Source organism: Oncorhynchus nerka, linkage group LG22 (assembly GCF_034236695.1).
Source record: "Oncorhynchus nerka isolate Pitt River linkage group LG22, Oner_Uvic_2.0, whole genome shotgun sequence".
Classification (NCBI taxonomy): domain Eukaryota; kingdom Metazoa; phylum Chordata; class Actinopteri; order Salmoniformes; family Salmonidae; genus Oncorhynchus; species Oncorhynchus nerka.
The window spans coordinates 14,147,791-14,168,119 of record NC_088417.1 but is presented as its reverse complement, the minus strand read 5'-3'; the positions used below and the strand labels follow the sequence as shown (position 1 = coordinate 14,168,119).

The window sequence follows — 20,329 nt, the reverse complement described above, 5'->3', positions numbered from 1 at the left end:
GTCAGGTCAGCATTCTTCAGTTCAGCGTTAAGGTCAGGTCAGCATTCTTCAGTTCAGCGTTAAGGTCAGCATTCTTCAGTTCAGCGTTAAGGTCAGGTCAGCATTCTTCAGTTCAGCGTTGAGGTCAGCATTCTTCAGTTCAGCGTTAAGGTCAGGTCAGCATTCTTCAGTTCAGCGTTAAGGTCAGGTCAGCATTCTTCAGTTCAGCGTTAAGGTCAGGTCAGCATTCTTCAGTTCAGCGTTAAGGTCAGGTCAGCTGGCGTCTAGCCGAAGTCGGACTAGTGTAGTCGCATACTTCCTTAAAAGACATTTGCTTGAAAAACGAAAAGTAAAAAAAAGCGATAGTAGTTTGTCAATTTTTTAGACATCGTAACCACTATACACTTCCTACAAATAGTCAGAATTAATCCAAGATAACTCAATCTGTCATTGATTTTGACGTTTTTGCCAATGAGATCTTAGTCACGCAAGTTTACATCTAACCAAGGTGTTTGGCGTAGTATTTCTACATGAAACAATTAGCATGAAAACAAGTCTTTGTTGTCATTCAACGAGAGACGACTCTACTGAAGAATCCCTACTGGTGACCAATCACCAACGAAGGGGCGTAGACTTTGGCTTTCCCCAAGAAGAAAATAGTGTCTCGGAGCCTTACCGAAGACCAAAGTGAACAAAAACATCCAAATGTAATATATATGCACAAACTCTTCCAAACTGTATAGACAGGGAAGCATTCGTACTCCTTTACTCATGCACAGCCAAGTGGAAGTCAAGGGGAGTGAGGTGCAAAGACAACATAAGACAAATTCAACTGACCTACAACCTTTTCAAGAAGTAAACCATCTGCTTTCACCTGAGCAGAATCTCCCTGAGAGATTAATTTTCAAACAGGAACCAAGAAAGCTCCCGACTCCTGACTCTACTCATCATAATCAAAATTCAAGACCGCCCACACCAGTGTAAAGCCCAGAAACAATATATGTTTGTCTTAGAAATGATACAGTTTGTCAGCCCTATTCGATCTTTGCCAATTACATTTCCCCCCAGCTCCATACATCCATTAGAGATTAGATCTGTCATAAACTGCTGGGAAATATCAGGTCAGGTCCCTGTGAAAGTCTCTCTGTGTTCTTTCAGTTATTTAACTCATTACAGACAAGAATAACTTCACCAGCATAAATAACTTACCTTCTACCCTTTCACTGGTAGAAAATAATCAATAACTTCTCCCTCCCCCCATTTAGCAATAAAATCGGGTGTAAAAAAAATATTGGCGGCGAAGAGGCCGGCGAGAAATATGAGGGCTAATTACGAACCCACGTGGCATGGAACAAAGGGCAGGGCATAGACAGAGAGCGACAGGGAGAGAGCGACAGGGAGAGAGAGAGAGAGAAACAGGGAGAGAGAGAGAGAGAGAGAGAGAGAGACAGGGAGAGAGAGAGAGAAAGACAGGGAGAGAGAGAGAGAGAAAGACAGGAGAGAGAGAGAGAGAGAGAGAGAGAGAGAGACAGGGAGAGAGAGAGAGAGAGAGAGAGAGAGACAGACAGAGAGAGAGAGAGAGAGAGAGAGAGAGACAGGGAGAGAGAGAGAGAGAGAGAGAGAGAGAGAGAGAGAGACAGGGAGAGAGAGAGAGAGAGAGAGACAGGGAGAGAGAGAGAGCGACAGGGAGAGAGAGAGCGACAGGGAGAGAGAGAGAGCGACAGGGAGAGAGAGAGAGCGACAGGGAGAGAGAGAGAGCGACAGGGAGAGAGAGAGAGCGACAGGGAGAGAGCGACAGGGAGAGAGAGAGAGCGACAGGGAGAGAGAGAGAGAGAGAGACAGGGAGAGAGAGAGAGAGCGACAGGGAGAGAGAGAGCGACAGGGAGAGAGAGAGAGCGACAGGGAGAGAGAGAGCGACAGGGAGAGAGAGAGAGCGACAGGGAGAGAGAGAGAGCGACAGGGAGAGAGCGACAGGGAGAGAGAGAGAGCGACAGGGAGAGAGCGACAGGGAGAGAGCGACAGGGAGAGAGCGACAGGGAGAGAGCGACAGGGAGAGAGCGACAGGGAGAGAGAGAGGGAGAGAGAGAGAGGGAGAGAGAGGGATTGATGGAAAAGAAGAAGAGAGAGTAGAGGAGGAGCATGATGTTGAGGAGGAGAGGAGCTGGGTGAGAGAGGAGGAGAGGAGCTGGTTGGGAGAGGAGGAGAGGAGGAGGAGAGGAGCTGGTTGGGAGAGTGGGAGATGAGGAGAGGAGCTGGTTGGGAGAGTGGGAGATGAAGAGGAGGAGAGGAGCTGGTTGTGGGAGATGAGGAGGAGGAGAGGAGCTGGGTGGGAGAGTGGGAGATGAGGAGGAGGAGAGCAGCTGGGTGGGAGAGGAGGAGAGGAGCTGGGTGGGAGAGTGGGAGATGAGGAGGAGGGGAGCTGGGTGGGAGAGTGGGAGATGAGGAGGAGGAGAGCAGCTGGGTGGGAGAGGAGGAGAGGAGGACGAGAGTAGCTGGGTGGGAGAGTGGGAGATGAGGAGGAGGAGAGCAGCTGGGTGGGAGAGGAGCTGGGTGGGAGAGTGGGAGATGAGGAGCAGGAGGGGAGCTGGGTGAGAGAGTTGGAGATAAGGAGAAGGAGGACAAGGAGGGGAGCTGGGTGGGAGAGTTGGAGACAAGGAGGACGAGGACGAGGAGGGGAGCTGGGTGGGAGAGTTGGAGATAAGGAGGAGAAGGACGAGGAGGGGAGCTGGGTGGGAGAGTTGGAGATAAGGAGGAGAAGGACAAGGAGGGGAGCTCGGTGGGAGAGTTGGAGACGAGGAGAAGGACGAGGAGGGGAGCTGGGTGGGAGAGTTGGAGATAAGGAGGAGAAGGACGAGGAGGGGAGCTCGGTGGGAGAGTTGGAGACAAGGAGGAGGGGAGCTGGGTGAGAGAGTTGGAGATGAGGAGGAGGGGAGCTGGGTGAGAGAGTTGGAGATGAGGAGGAGGGGAGCTGGGTGAGAGAGTTGGAGATGAGGAGGAGGGGAGCTGGGTGAGAGAGTTGGAGACAAGGAGGAGGAGGAGGAGGACGAGGAGGGGAGCTGGGTGGGAGAGTTGGAGATAAGGAGGAGAAGGACGAGGAGGGGAGCTGGGTGGGAGAGTTGGAGATAAGGAGGAGAAGGACGAGGAGGGGAGCTCGGTGGGAGAGTTGGAGACAAGGAGGAGGGGAGCTGGGTGAGAGAGTTGGAGATGAGGAGGAGGGGAGCTGGGTGAGAGAGTTGGAGACAAGGAGGAGGGGAGCTGGGTGAGAGAGTTGGAGACAAGGAGGAGGAGGAGGACGAGGAGGGGAGCTGGGTGGGAGAGTTGGAGACAAGGAGGAGGGGAAACAAAAGGTGAGGAGAACATTTAGTCTCAGATGTAGGGCCTTCTTTAAAGGCCAGCCATTACTTTAAGAGGCTGTCATTGCGGTGATTTATCCCTCTCTATCTCAGGTGACTGTGCCTCTGGGATAGATGCCTCCCATTGTTCTTACCTATTAGAGGTGTAACCAACAGATTCCCCTGTGAAGATACAGTACATTCTAGCCTGGCTGAACCAGATTGAACGCTATGCAGTGGATGTACAGTAGCATTCAGTCTTGTTCAACCAGGCTAACAGTATAGGAATAATTCATCCCTCCAGGAGAAAATACAGGCTAAGAAATAGTAGGTGAAACCTCATTTATATTCTAATGCCAATGAGGGAAACTCTTTCTATAGCTCTGAACAGAACAAGGGGAATAAACCCATAAACACTGTTTGCAGTAAGAGCCTATTTATGATAATGCTATGATAGAGCACTATTCTTTTCACCGCCAGACAACAGGTCAAAAGTTGATATTTTCTTTGCAATTACCGGGATGAAAAATGCATCTGCTTTCTGGGCACAGCCAGTGTAGAGAGAAAAGCAGATGCTCGGGGGCTGGAACCTGAGAAGAACGATGCATCTTCAATAAATAATAGACAACTCAGCACAAATGGCTGCTCCAAGGCTACCTGCAACGTCTAGATATCAATTTGAGAAAAACAATACCACTTAATTAAATATTTCTCTCTCCTGGTGTGCCCTGGGTACTGGTAAATGTCCAGATAAATGGTAGAAAATCTAGAAAAATGTGCATCACTCCAGCACAAAATGGCTGCAACTCCTCTATTTCTCCAGTCTTTATTGGATAACCATCAGGTTTATCATAGTGAAAAATACATATTAAAGTGCTGCATATTTAAAATGAGGCTTTGGTAGGTTATGAGTATAATCATTTTCCCTTCAGGCGATATGGAAAATGCTGATGGCAAAACTGCGTCTCCATGATCTCACTGCGGGTTTCATATTGGTTTCTGCCTCAGTCTCCTCTGGCCTTAACTTTACTGCGAGCTACAAAACTACAGAGACACCATCTGAAAACTAAGCAAAAAAAGACAGCCTACTTTGGAGTTAGTAAAGATCCTATAGTAGTTATAGTCCTTTTTAGCATTCAATTAACTCTCCGACATTCAATACACAACAATCAATGAGGATACTTAAAGAGGGAGAAGTGGAGTTAACTGTCCACTTGGTAGCTACCCAGGGAAAAGAGAGAAACTTTTGAGAGGAATTCACATTAGTTTGGGCTGGGGAACGGTCTTTAGTGGCTATTTAGCCTTCACTTGTCCAGGTGTGTCAGGGAGGTTTGGGGGAGAGGTCAGGAGGATTGACTCCTCCTTAAAGTGGTGTAACTCACCCCCAGACAGGGTGTGCCTTCCCTCCTCCTCCTCTATCTCCTCCACATGGCCTAGAGACACAGTCAACAACCTCTCATCCATTCCACTCAGGACAGAGTAAACCAAGAACTAACACATGGAGAACAACTACATAGTCAGGAGCCGTTTCGGAACCAATCGCAAAGGTGAGACAGCTAAGAGACTGAACATTCTCAGAGTCATTATAAAATCGGGGAGAGACATGTGACCGTGTACTTCGAGAGACTGGAGGTAAGAAATCATTACATAAGCACCTGGTAAGCTATGAGAGAGCGAGCATGAGAGAGAGCGAGCACGAGAGAGAAAGAGGCATTAGAGACAAAAAAATCTAAACTCTTGATCTTGTTTCAGTCGGGCAACCTCAGCTGAGACCAATTAGGGGCCCTTGTGCTGCTAGCTCCGTTTCAGAGTGGCGCCCCAACGTGACGCAAGACCAATTACATACAACCTCCTCGTTGGCATGGACTCAAAGGTGACCCGGGACCTATCTAGATGTAATTTTAATGTGGAAAGAGAAGGTCGTGGTTTGTCGTCCTCTCTTTTTTGTATATATTTCAATTTATTTAGTCTCTTTTCCATTTTTAAATTAAATATACCTTCCGGTAACTCGCCTCACCCATTGTGACACGGATCTGCATTTTTTTTTAGACCTTAGAACCAGAACCTCCATCAGAAGCTAGCCATCAGAAGCTAACCAGCTGATTAGCTACTAGCTATTTAGTCATTGTTAGCCACTGCTAGCGGCCTTTACCTTCTTCACAGACACCAGCCGTTTTTTTTGCCTGGATAATACTTGCCAGCCTGCCAGTATTGGACTGTTCTCTCCACTACAACGCCGGATTCCTGCCGTAAGCCCTGGACCATTACTCCTGATCATCACAGCTAGCTAGCTACCACCGAGTGACCCAGCCCCGAAGCTAGCCCTAGGCCAGGCCCACCTCCCGGCCTACTCTGTGATCACTCGGCTACACAGCCGATGCCTCCCGGACTCTACCCCAATACGGCTAGAATCCACGAATCCACCGGATCCTTGCCGTAAGCTCTGGACCTTTGCATCGGATAATCGCTGCTACCGAGTGGCTAACGCCCCTGCCCCGAAGCTAGCACCAGTTAGCCACGAGCCAGGCACATCTCTCGGCTAGCAAACTACATTTCTACAACTACAATACCTCTTTTGCCATCTGGCCCGGACACTTTGTCGACACGGCACCCTGCCGTACCACCACGACTGGTCCGCCGACGTATCTTCATCCGCTGTGCCTTCAACCGGCCTTTGCCGGAGGTCGGAGCAGAAGCTTCTACTTACCCTGGCCTGCTAACTTTAAACGCCGTGTCTCCCGTTTGCTAGGTCGTAACGACTTCCCCGCGGCTTCCCTGTTTCATCTATTGCTGTTCACTGGACCCTATGATCACTTGGCTACATAGCTGATGCCTGCTGGACGGTTCATTAATCACGGTACTCCATTTTGTTAATTTTTTAAAATCTGTCGGCACCAGCCTCGAACTCAGGCCCTGTGTGTAGTTAATCGACCCTCTCTGCCCATTCATCACCATTTTAACTGTTGTTGTTGTCTTTGCTGATTAGCTGTTGTTGTCTTACCCGGTTAGCTGTTGTTGTCTTAGCTAGCTCTCCCAATTAACACCTGTGATTGCTTTATTCCTCGCTTTATGTCTCTCTCAAATGTCAATATGCCTTGTACACTGTTGTTTAGGATAGTAATAATTGTTTTAGTTTACTGCGGTGCCCCTAGTCCCACTCAACATGCCTCAGACACCTCGTTTGTCCCACCTCCCACACATGCGGTGACCTCACCCAGCATAACTATCATGTCCAGAGATGCAACCTCTCTTATCATTCGGTGCCTGCGCTTACCGCCACTGTACCCGCCCCCCACCATACATTATCTGTACATTATGCCCTGAAGCTATTCTACCACGCTCAAAAACATGTTCCTTTAATTCTGTCCCCAACGCACTAGACAACCAGTTTTGATAGCCTTTAGCCATACCATCATCCTACTGCTCCGCTGCTCCTCTGGTGATGTGGAGGTTAACCCAGGCCCGGCGAGAAAGCCTTGGTTTCATGCATGTTAACATCAGAAGCCTCCTCCCTAAGTTTGTTTTACTCACTGTTTTAGCACACTCCACCAACCCTGATGTTCTTGCCGTGTCTGAATCCTGGCTTAGGAAGGCCACCAAAAATTCAGAGATTTCCATACCCAACTACAACTTTTTCCATCAAGATAGAACTGCCAAAGGGGGATGAGTTGCAATCTACTCCAGAGATAGCCTGCAAAGTTCTGTTATACTGTCGAGGTCTATGCCCAAACAGTTCAAGCTTCTAATTTAAAAAAATGATTCTCTCCAGAAATAAGTCTCTCACTGTTGCCGCTTGTTATAGACCCCCTCAGCCCCCAGCTGTGCCCTGGACACCATTTGTGAATTGATTGCCCCCTATCTACAGAGTTCTTTCTGCTAGGTGACCTAAACTGGGATATGCTTAACACTCCGGCACTCCTACAAACTAAGATAGATGCACTCAATCTCACACAAATTATCATAGAACCTACCAGGTACAACCCTAAATCCATAAACATGGGCACCCTCATAGATATAATCCTGACCAACATGCCCTCCAAATACACCTCTGCTGTTTTCAATCAGGATCTCAGCGATCACTGCCTCATTGCCTGCATCCGCTATGGTTCCGCGGTCAAACGACCACCCCTCATCACGGTCAAACGCTCCCTAAAACACTTCTGCGAGCAGGCCTTTCTAATCGACCTGGCCCGGGTATCCTGGAAGGATATTGACCTCATCCCGTCAGTCGAGGATGCCTGGTCGTTCTTTAAAAGTTCTTTCCTCACCATCTTAAATAAGCATGCCCCTTTCAAAAAGTGTAGAACTAAGAACAGATATAGCCCTTGGTTCACTCCAGACCGGACTTCCCTCGACCAGCACAAAAACATCCTGTGGTGGACTGCAATAGCATCGAAAAGCCACCGCGATATGGAACTTTTCAGGGAAGTCAGGAACCAATACACGCAGTCAGTCAGGAAAGCAAAGGTTAGCTTTGTCAAACAGAAATTTGCATCCTGTAGCTCTAACTCCAAAACGTCTTGGGACACTGTAACATCCATGGAGAACAAGAACACCTCCTCCCAGCTGCCCACTGCACTGAGGCTAGGAAACACGGTCAACACTGATAAATCAGCGATAATCGAGAATTTCAAAAAGCATTTCTCTACGGCTGGCCATGCTTTCCTCCAGGATACCCCAACCCCGGCCAACAGTGCCGCACCCCCCGCAGCTACTTGCCCAAGCCTCCCCAGCTTCTCCTTCACCCAAATCCAGATAGCAGATGTTCTGAAAGAGCTGCAAAACCTGGACCTGTACAAATCAGCTCGGCTAGACAATCTGGACCCTCTCTTTCTAAAATGATCCTCCAAAATTTCAACCACTATTACCAGTCTGTCCAACCTCTATCGTATCGTCATACATAACTGCCATCGATAAAAGACAGTACTGTGCAGCCATCTTCATCGACCTGGCCAAGGCTTTCGACTCTGTCAATCACTGAATTCTTATCGGCAGACTCAACAGCCTTGGTTTCTCAAATGACTGCCTCGCCTGGTTCACCAACTACTTCTCAGACAGAGTTCAGTGTGTCAAATCGGAGGGCCTGTTGTCCGGACCTCAGGCAGTCTCTATGGGGTAAACTCTCCTTCCAGACTCATTAAACATCTCCAATCCAAAATTAAATCTAGACTTGTCACAAAGCCTCTTTCACTCACGCCACCAAACATACCCTCGTAAAACTGACCATCCTACCAATCCTCGACTTTGGCGATGTCATTTACAAAATAGCTTCCAACACTCGACTCAACAAATTGGATGCAGTCTATCACAGTGCCATCCATTTTGTCAGCAAAGCCCCTTATACCACCCACCACTGCGACCTGTATGCTCCAGTAGGCTAGCCCTCGCTACATGTTCGTCGCTAGACCCACTGGCTCCAGGTCATCTATAAGTCAATGGTAAAGGTCTGCCTTATCTCAGCTCACTGGTCACCATCACAGCACCCACCCGTAGCACGCACTCCAGCAGGTATATCTCACTGGTCTTCCCCAAAGCCAACACCTTATTTGGCCGCCTTTCCTTCCATTTCTCTGCTGCCAATTACTGGAATGAATTGCAAAAATCGCTGAAGCTCGAGACTTATATTTCCCTCACTAACTTTAAACGTCAGCTATCTGAGCAGCTAACCGATCACTGCAGCTGTACATAGCCCATCGGTAAATAGCTCACTCAATCTACCTACCTCATCTCCATATTGTTTTTATTTACTTTTCTGCTATTTTGCACATCAGTATTTCTACTTACACATCATCTGCTCATCTATCACTCCAGTGGTAATTTGCTAAATTGTAATTACTTCACTACTATGGCCTATTTATTGCCTTACCTCCTCACGTCATTTGCACACACTGCACACACTGTTTTTTTTCTATTGTGTTATTGACTGTACGCTTGTTCATTCCATGTTTAACTCTGTGTTGTTGTTTGTGTCGCACTACTTTGCTTTATCTTGGCCAGGTCGCAGTTGTAAATGAGAACGTCATCAACTAGCTTACCTGGTTAAATGAAGGTGAAATAAAAAATAAAAAAACATCCCCTGCCATAAAGTAGGATGAGGTCTACATAAATGAGGCCAAGCGGCACAGATTCAATTTCACTTATATTTCAGGGTATCTTGTTGAGGCTCATCACCGCGTTTCCTGTCCGCATACACTGGAAATAGACAAGCGCAGGAAACTTTTGTCACAACACTGCACCACACAAAACGCTTCCTCTGTGAATTCATTTAAAAAGGGGTAACTCTCCTAAGAGAGGAGAAGCAGTAATGTGATACCTCCCCTGGGGGACGGATAGAGCTGAAGGAGAAGCAGTAATGTGATTGATACCTCCCCTGGGGGACGGATAGAGCTGAAGGAGAAGCAGTAATGTGATTGATACCTCCCCTGGGGGACGGATAGAGCTGAAGGAGAAGCAGTAATGTGATACCTCCCCTGGGAGACGGATAGAGCTGAAGGAGAAGCAGTAATGTGATTGATACCTCCCCTGGGGGACGGATAGAGCTGAAGGAGAAGCAGTAATGTGATTGATACCTCCCCTGGGGGACGGATAGAGCTGAAGGAGAGGCAGTAATGTGATACCTCCCCTGGGGGACGGATAGAGCTGAAGGAGAAGCAGTAATGTGATACCTCCCCTGGGGGGTGGATAGAGCTCAACATTCCAGGAGAGAAACAAGGGATCTGGGCCAGAAATAGAGGAGAGTGGCTCTCACTCAGTCATCTCTTTTCTGGAGTGTTGATGGCTCTGTCCTCAGTGAAACAGTTGACAGAAAGAAAGTGCTTTGACTCTGTGGCTGGGTTTAGGAGGCCACAAGTCATCTTTCTCTACAGCACTGGGTAAATGCTTTCCTTGGCACAGGAGGTGAGGAGGAGGAATGAGGAGCGTGTGATTGTGTGTGTAGGGTGGTGTGTTCTCGCCCCGGTGTAGCAGATTTGACACATTAGCGCGGGTGCTAACGTGACTGACAGTAATCCATTTAAAGATACAGCTTGCCCCTGGTTAGGCTGCTATTGTAGCGCCACGCATATGTAACGCTGCCAGACAGACGGCCCTTCAAACACCAGCCTGTCAATGATGCAGTCCCTCACAAGGCTTTATGCACCAAATGCGACATGACGTGTGTGTGTGTTATTCAGGACAAAGCCTGGCAAATATAGCCCAGCCTTCTTTAATTTGGTTTTTAAGTTAAGCAGAGGTTGTGTTTTTGTATGCATCCCGACGCATTGTCATTCAAGTGCTTTTACCAAACGTATCCAATCAGTTGGACGGGTTGCATTCTTTGTGAAATGTATCAAGGCAAAACATCTGGTAATTCACATTCAAATCTGGCTGGCTAAATCCCATCGCCGGGGAGGACATAATGGCGAGCAACCAGTCGTGTTCTTCCACAGTATATTGTGTAATGAACCACATAAATTCCAACACTACCGCCTCACATCATGTTAAAACAAAGTACTAAAAATAGATGTATCATACCTCCAAAGAAGAACGGTGGCATATGATAACGCATTCAGAATGGATCTGAAGCCCATTAATTGAATGACGCATTCAGAATGGATCTAAAGCTCATTAATTGAATGACTCATTCAGAATGGATCTAAAGCTCATTAATTGAATGATGCATTCAGAATGGATCTAAAGCTCATTAATTGAATGATGCATTCAGAATGGATCTGAAGCTCATTAATTGAATGCGTTCTCCACAAGCTGTAGCACCCGAGGATTCTCTTCAGCCACTTATTGTGGAACACAATACTCCAGGTATGACAGTCTGAACGTCTACAGTGACACGTGCTTTCTCCCTCTCTGTAATGGGACCTACAGTGTTGCCTTCTGCGTCGTGTCTTTGGCTATGCCGGATTAAGTGATATGACATGCCATTCTATAAAATCCTTTCTCTGTAATTAATATTACCTGATTGAGCTAATCATGTAAATGTGATTAACTAGAAAGTCGGGGCACCACGAAAGAGTGTTTATAGAGCAGTTATCTCCCGAATAAACTCTTAAAGATTTAGTAATATCTTACATCAATAGCAGTCAATATTAATCGTCACCTTATTTCAGTCTCATCTGAAAGTTGTAAATTCTTGGTTATCTTCACGAACCCTGGCTAACAAGTTGAAGCAGCAATACATAATTGGGTTTAATTATTTATTTACTAAATACCTAACTAATCACACAGAATTACATATACACAGAATGCAAATTATGTCATGCAGAAAACGTCCCTGGTGGAGGGAGCCGGCAATTTCAGGTTACACAAGGAAAGGGGGTTGGGTTTGAGTGAAAGAGCGGGAAGATTGAGGAACAAAGGGAGAAGCCATGCTATCGTAAATAAATAAATCTTATGCATTCTAAATTACCGCCCATTTGGAAAAGGAAAATGCAATAAATATTTACTCTGAACTGCGCTTCGGTAGGTTGGACGTAGATTCTGGCCGTGTTGGCCAACAGACATCTTCCTGTCCACGGAAGAATGTCTCTGGTGACGTTTCTTCCAACCCCCACCCAACCTCTCCATATTGACGTTTCTTCCCCACCCAACCCCTCCATACTGACGTTTCTTCCCCACCCAACCCCTCCATACTGACGTTTCTTCCCCACCCAACCCCTCCATATTGACGTTTCTTCCCCACCCAACCCCTCCATATTGACGTTTCTTCCCCACCCAACCCCTCCATATTGACGTTTCTTCTCGAACCCAACCCCTCCATACTGACGTTTCTTCCCCACCCAACCCCTCCATATTGACGTTTCTTCCCTTCCACACCCAACCCCTCCATATTGACGCGTTTCTTCCCCACCCAACCCCTCCATATTGACGTTTCTTCCCCACCCAACCCCTCCATATTGACGTTTCTTCCCCACCCAACCCCTCCATACTGACGTTTCTTCCCCACCCAACCCCTCCATATTGACGTTTCTTCCCCCACCCAACCCCTCCATATTGACGTTTCTTCCCCACCCAACCCCTCCATATTGACGTTTCTTCCGAACCCAACCCCTCCATACTGACGTTTCTTCCCACCCAACACCTCCATACTGGCGTTTTCCCGAACCCAACCCCTCCATACTGACGTTTCTTCCCCACCCAACCCCTCCATACTGACGTTTCTTCCCGAACCCAACCCCTCCATATTGACGTTTCTTCCCGAACCCAACCCCTCCATATTGACGTTTCTTCCCACCCAACCCCTCCATATTGACGTTTCTTCCCCACCCAACCCCTCCATATTGACGTTTCTTCCCCACCCAACCCCTCCATATTGACGTTTCTTCCCCACCCAACCCCTCCATATTGACGTTTCTTCCCCACCCAACCCCTCCATACTGACGTTTCTTCCCCACCCAACCCCTATATATTGACGTTTCTTCCCCACCCAACCCCTCCATATTGACGTTTCTTCCCGAACCCAACCCCTCCATATTGACGTTTCTTCCCGAACCCAACCCCTCCATATTGACGTTTCTTCCCCACCCAACCCCTCCATATTGACGTTTCTTCTCGAACCCAACCCCTCCAAATTGACGTTTCTTCCCCACCCAACCCCTCCATATTGACGTTTCTTCCCCACCCAACCCCTCCATACTGACGTTTCTTCCCCACCCAACCCCTATATATTGACGTTTCTTCCCCACCCAACCCCTCCATATTGACGTTTCTTCCCGAACCCAACCCCTCCATATTGACGTTTCTTCCCATACTGAACCCAACCCCTCCATATTGACGTTTCTTCCCCACCCAACCCCTCCATATTAGCGTTTCTTCTCGAACCCAACCCCTCCATATTGACGTTTCTTCCGAACCCAACCCCTCCATACTGACGTTTCTTCGAACCCAACCCTTCCATATTGACGTTTCTTCCCGAACCCAACCCCTCCATATTGACGTTTCTTCCCCACCCAACCCCTCCATATTGACGTTTCTTCCCCACCCAACCCCTCCATATTGACGTTTCTTCCCACCCAACCCCTCCATACTGACGTTTCTTCCCCACCCAACCCCTCCATATTGACGTTTCTTCCCACCCAACCCCTCCATATTGACGTTTCTTCCCCACCCAACCCCTCCATATTGACGTTTCTTCTCGAACCCAACCCCTCCATACTGACGTTTCTTCCCCACCCAACCCCTCCATATTGACGTTTCTTCCCGAACCCAACCCCTCCATATTGACGTTTCTTCCCGAACCCAACCCCTCCATATTGACGTTTCTTCCGAACCCAACCCCTCCATACTGGCGTTTCTTCCCCACCCAACCCCTCCATATTGACGTTTCTTCCCCACCCAACCCCTCCATACTGACGTTTCTTCCCCACCCAACCCCTCCATATTGACGTTTCTTCCCGAACCCAACCCCTCCATATTGACCTTTCTTCCCCACCCAACCCCTCCATATTGACCTTTCTTCCCCACCCAACCCCTCCATATTGACGTTTCTTCCCCACCCAACCCCTCCATACTGACGTTTCTTCCCCACCCAACCCCTCCATATTGACGTTTCTTCCCGAACCCAACCCCTCCATATTGACGTTTCTTCCGAACCCAACCCCTCCATACTGACGTTTCTTCCCCACCCAACCCCTCCATACTGACGTTTCTTCCCGAACCCAAACCCTCCATACTGACGTTTCTTCCGAACCCAACCCCTCCATATTGACGTTTCTTCCGAACCCAACCCCTCCATACTGACGTTTCTTCCCGAACCCAACCCCTCCATACTGACGTTTCTTCCCCACCCAACCCCTCCATATTGACGTTTCTTCCCCACCCAACCCCTCCATATTGACGTTTCTTCCCCACCCAACCCCTCCATACTGACGTTTCTTCACCACCCAACCCCTCCATATTGATGTTTCTTCCCGAACCCAACCCCTCCATATTGACGTTTCTTCCCCACCCAACCCCTCCATACTGACGTTTCTTCCCCACCCAACCCCCTCCATATTGACGTTTCTTCCGAACCCAACCCCTCCATATTGACGTTTCTTCCCCACCCAACCCCTCCATATTGACGTTTCTTCCCCACCCAACCCCTCCATATTGACGTTTCTTCCCCACCCAACCCCTCCATATTGACGTTTCTTCCCCACCCAACCCCTCCATACTGACGTTTCTTCCCCACCCAACCCCTCCATACTGACTGTAGCCTGACAGAAGGAATATGGGGCTTGTGACTGAATGTTTTCATCACCTTTCTATTAGTCTCTTGTGACAGACTGCTACATACAAGTAACACAGCTGGATAGAGAACACACACATGATTTAGTCCCTTCGACATGCCACGTGGTAGCAGAGAGCACACACTATTTAGGCCCTTCGACATGCCACGTGGTAGCAGAGAACACACACATGATTTAGGCCCTTCGACATGCCACGTGGTAGCAGAGAACACACACATGATTTAGTCCCTTCAACATGCCACGTGGTAGCAGAGAGCACACACGATTTAGTCCCTTCGACATGCCACGTGGTAGCAGAGAACACACACATGATTTAGTCCCTTCAACATGCCACGTGGTAGCAGAGAGCACACACGGTTTAGTCCCTTCGACATGCCACGTGGTAGCAGAGAACACACACATGATTTAGTCCCTTCGACATGCCACGTGGTAGCAGAGAGCACACACTATTTAGGCCCTTCGACATGCCACGTGGTAGCAGAGAACACACACATGATTTAGGCCCTTCGACATGCCACGTGGTAGCAGAGAACACACACATGATTTAGTCCCTTCAACATGCCACGTGGTAGCAGAGAGCACACACGATTTAGTCCCTTCGACATGCCACGTGGTAGCAGAGAGCACACACATGATTTAGTCCCTTCGACATGCCACGTGGTAGCAGAGAGCACACAAGTACACTCTGAAGGAAACCCTCTTCATGTCAGGGAGAGTGCTGTGACCAATGCCTAGGACATTTTTAAGTATGATGGAGGATAGAAATGGGGAATTATTAATAAGAATTATGGCAGCAGAACTAAATATCACTTGATTGACAGTTGATCATGCTCTTCAATATACAGTAACAGAATATCATAATTGTCATAATGACAATTAATCCCCAATTAATCATATCGCGCCAATGTACAGACTGATTTTTACTTAATTTCCTGTTGAGCCATTGTGCTAAGATTAGAGGAAGTTATACAAACCAGAGGACATTTTAGTCGCCAAATCCTCTCTTTTATCTGTTAGCGACTCCTGACCAGTCAACAAACAATTGCCTAAATGCGCTAATTAGCGAATCCTGTGATGTTATTAAGTTAACTGTAATTAAGATGACAATGACGAGCCAATGTGACAGAATGACAGTCATCCGGGGAGAAAAAAAGGTGTACCTGCGTGGGATTGGATGAGGGCTGACAGTCTTGTATTTTTGGTGTTAATCTTACCAGTGATAAAAATAAATAAAAATTGTGTGTGGGGGGGGGGGGGGGGTGTTATGTCACACTATGGTCAAATTAAAGGATACTGAAGTTAAGGATCATGTTTGACGGCAAGTGAATTCCAGTGTCCAACCTTTCGTGGATATCTTGCGGGCGTTTGGTCCCTGTGTGTGTGTGAGAATTATTAAAAAACAATGCATGCCTTGTGATAACCTGTGACCTTAATGCAGTACAAGGACTTCATGACTAAGGACAACAACAAAAAAGAGCTCTGACAACACAGTCATGACTGAAGCAGGATATCCTGTCTATGTTTGTGGGACAACTTCAGACCCAGCTGCCAGAATATCTGCAGTCTGCAGTGCACAGACACGCACGTACGTGTGTCTCTCTCTCTCTCTTACACACATTTAGTGCCAGACAATTTACAGCCGTAGGTTTCATGGAGAGCTCGTCGGCAGCACTAGCGGCAGCAGCAAATGAGGGAAGGCTAACATAGCCGGGGTGTGGGAACCTGCCATTGCTGTTATTCATTTCTCTCTCTACCATCCGTTCCAAGGAGAATTTTTTTAAATGGCTCGAATCGCCATTTGTGCTCCCGAGCATATTGCATATTTCTCATCTGTCCTGTTTATCTACAGTGGTGTGCAAATCAAAGGAGAGACACCCTTGACGACAATCTGTGCTTCCAGATGTACCTGGCAACATAAAAGTGGAAGGAGGGGGGGGGGGGAGAGGGCTCGTCTTTGGAGTCTGAGAAAAAGCTTTGTTCTTATCTTCAAAAGATATAGTGCTGCTCAGATCAAATGCCCACATGAAGACGTGATGCATTGTAAAAAACCCTATAAAAACACAAGTGTGGATAAAAACACTCTCTTGGCAAGGCAATTACAATCAATTAGGTCAGAGGGAGGCCGAAGCGGTTGGCAGCGAAGGGAATTTGTGGGGTGAACAGCATTGTGGGAACGAGAGGAGAGGAAAATGGGGTCGGGAGTGAGGGCAGGGTGTTAAATTGGTGTGTGCGTCTGTGTGTGTGTGCATGTACGTATGAATGGGCCTACCTGACAGGGGCTCCTCGGCTCTGTGCAGGCTTCAGCAGGACGGTGACCGTGCTGTCTGTCTGGTTCAGGGGAGTCTCCTGGTCATAGCCTGGCATCAACGGAGCTGTGGGAGAGAGGGGGGGGGGGGGGAACAGGAGAGTGTGACTCAGAGATAGATCTAACCCATTTTAGCATGAGAGGCTTCCACTGTGATTCCGCCATTTCATAATAGTCAAAGTAGTCAACTGGGTTGTAATCTCAATGGCGCTGCCCATGAAGTCACAGATACAACAACAAAAAGTCCTCTATCTCTATGGGGTGACTCGAAACTGACCGACCGACAGAGACCGAAAGACAGAGACCGACAGCCAGACCGACATGACACAGCCCGACAGAGACAGACAGCCCGACAGAGACAGACAGCCCGACAGAGACAGACAGACGACACACAGACCGACAGACGACACATAACGGCGAGTACACAGTTCACACAAACATAGACAGAGATCGACAAGTATACACAAATGTAGATAAACACAGACACCAGGAACACAAACATTGCTGTATTACTGAGGATGTCCTGGAGGATTTTGGGCACTACAGTACAGATTGTATGTTGATCCTGAGCATTGTTTCTCCTCACCTGAGATCTTGGTGGTGAACTGGGTGATGATGGGGGTTCCAAAGCCCTTGACGGTGCTGGCCCGGATGGTGAATGAGTAGGTGGAACCGGGATAGAGACCCACAAACATGTGGAATGTCTCATTGCTGAACTTGAACACCCTACCGCTCTGGTTGGTCAGGTCAAACTCCGTGTCGAAGGAGCTGAGGGCCTTGTAGGAGATCTGAGGATGGACACACAACCTAGATTAGATGGCTGGAGAGGAGAAGCTTATATCAAAAGTTTCAAATGTAGGTTCAGGCTTGCTATGGTTAGTTTGGGTGTATAGTAAGGATTATGGTGTACCATTAGCCAGAATATCATAGCTGTAATACACAAAATATTATTCTGAAAGGGTTGCAGCACAAAGTTAGAGTAGTATGCAGAGCCTGGTATCTGATCGGCAAACTAGGCCTGAACTTTCCATAGAAACAGCATTCAAGTCTGTTGTTTTATTCAAATCGCCCCCCGCTTCCTCTAGAGTAGGAGAATGGAGGCCTAGGGATTTCTTTCTGAAAGGGAGAGCAGTGGAGCGTCGCGTGTACCCTCCTCCTCCTCCTCCTCTCCTTCATATAACTTTATCAGCTCTCTCGCTCTTGAAAAGCTTAATTTAAATAAATCATTTGGTCTCTCCTAATGGAAAGCCTCCTTTATTATTCTGTTCTGATTCCCAATTAAGGGGCACAATGGGGAGTGTTGCAGTACGGTGGCGACCATTTGTATCCATCAGGTGTGAAATGTTGCTGCTTCAGGGCTCTGCTGGGCCATTAGTCTATATCAGGAGGGAGGGAGGAATGCATCTGGAGCCTTTCAAAAGGCTATTCAAGTTAGCGTTGATCGCTTTTCACATATCGCACACACACACACACACACACACACACACACACACACACACACACACACACACACACACACACACACACACACACACACACACACACACACACACACACACACACACACACACACACACACACGGCTGTCAAAGTAGTTTTTGTGGGGGTGGGGGGTGTTTTGTGTGTGGAGAGTAGGGGCTTGCATTAGGGTTAGGGGTCAGCTGTGGTTGGACGGCTCTGAATTCAGGCTGTGCATATTCAAACAATGAACCAGCACTGCGTTTCCCCAACCAAGAGAAATCACAATAAAGATCTCAACTCTGAACAAAAAGCTGTTTTGGAGAGAGAGAGAGAGAGAGATGGAGTCAAAAGGCTGAAGAGCACATGAGACGAGCTGAATGCCAGCGAATGACAGTAATAATGGGGTTGAGTCCATCAGAGTCTAATGAGGCAGTGCAAAAATTAACTTTTGATTTGTCCATTCTTTCAACCGGATCGCAGCCCAGAGTCAGCTCAAGATGACAGAATATAATTTAATTACGAGCATATCTGACAGCTTAATTGGAGAATATTTGCACAAATTCAGGTCTAGCACAATGGCTCTTCTTAACGCAATAAAACCCTATTTTCGTCTTATTGTGTGGGGAGCTGAAGGACACGTCAAACGCAAGGCAAATGCTGCGATAGGAGAAACACGTTGAACTAGAGTAGCCTATAAACATGTACAGTGCTGTTTTATGTACAGTGCTTTCCACCAATTGTTTTATGTACAGTGCTGTTTCATGTACAGTGCTTTCCACCAATTGTTTCATGTACAGTGCTGTTTAATGTACAGTGCTTTCCACCAATTGTTTCATGTACAGTGCTGTTTCATGTACAGTGCTTTCCACCAATTGTTTTATGTACAGTGCTGTTTTATGTACAGTGCTGTTTAATGTACAGTGCTTTCCACCAATTGTTTCATGTACAGTGCTGTTTCATGTACAGTGCTTTCCACCAATTGTTTCATGTACAGTGCTTTCCACCAATTGTTTTATGTACAGTGCTGTTTTATGTACAGTGCTTTCCACCAATTGTTTTATGTACAGTGCTGTTTTATGTACAGTGCTTTCCACCAATTGTTTTATGTACAGTGCTTTCCACCAATTGTTTCATGTACAGTGCTGTTTTATGTACAGTGCTTTCCACCAATTGTGTCATGTACAGTGCTGTTTCATGTACAGTGCTTTCCAACAATTGTTTCATGTACAGTGCTGTTTTATGTACAGTGCTTTCCAACAATTGTTTCATGTACAGTGCTGTTTCATGTACAGTGCTTTCCAACAATTGTTTCATGTACAGTGCTGTTTCATGTACAGTGCTTTCCAACAACTGTTTTATGTACAGTGCTGTTTCATGTACAGTGCTTTCCAACAACTGTTTTATGTACAAATGTGGATAACAGGAAACCACACAGCTATATGATCTTTTCAGGTAGGTTGTGTAAACGTTGGAGAGGGCCATATGTTTCCGTCTTGACATCGCAGTGTTGTTGATGAGGGGTATTTTAAGACTGCAATCTTCTATATAAATAGTGGATGATGTTAGACAGATTAAGTGCAGCATGGTCCACAGTCTAACTCGAAGGTATGCCCCATGCTCCTATGACAACAATACTCAAGTACTGTGTGCCTCCAGTTTCTATTCCATTACTATGCCAGAAGCTTGACGACCAACTCTATAGTTTTATTTCAACAGTGTAAATCAATCAGTACAAATCAGTGGAGGCTGCTGAGGATAGGACGGCTCATAATAATAGCTGGAACGGAGCAACTGGAGTGCTGGGGTGGGGAGGGTTGGGTTGGGTTAGGCATGGCTGGCGTGGGGCATGGCTGGGGTGGGGTGGGGCAAGGCTGGGGAGGGATGGGTTGGGTTAGGCTGGGGTTGGGGTTGGGTTAGGCTGGGGTGGGGCAAGGCTGGGGTGGCGCAAGGCTGGGGTGGGGAGGGATGGGTTGGGTTAGGCATGGCTGGGGTGGGGCAAGGCTGGGATGGGGCAAGGCTGGGGTTGGGCA

At 47.6% G+C, this 20,329-nt stretch overlaps 1 protein-coding gene across 10 annotated transcripts in view; it reads right to left on the bottom strand.

Moving 5' to 3' along the window:
* LOC115123979 (receptor-type tyrosine-protein phosphatase mu-like) overlaps nt 1-20,329 on the bottom strand; it is a 399,895-nt gene that overhangs the window by 157,135 nt on the left and 222,431 nt on the right. For all 10 annotated transcript variants that reach the window (XM_065006960.1, XM_065006962.1, XM_065006965.1 and 7 more), the window contains exons 10-11: nt 17,425-17,626; nt 16,803-16,905 (exon numbers count right to left, since the gene is read on the bottom strand). In XM_065006960.1, the coding sequence (XP_064863032.1) occupies nt 16,803-16,905; nt 17,425-17,626 (305 nt within the window). The remainder of the gene's footprint in view (nt 1-16,802; nt 16,906-17,424; nt 17,627-20,329) is intronic.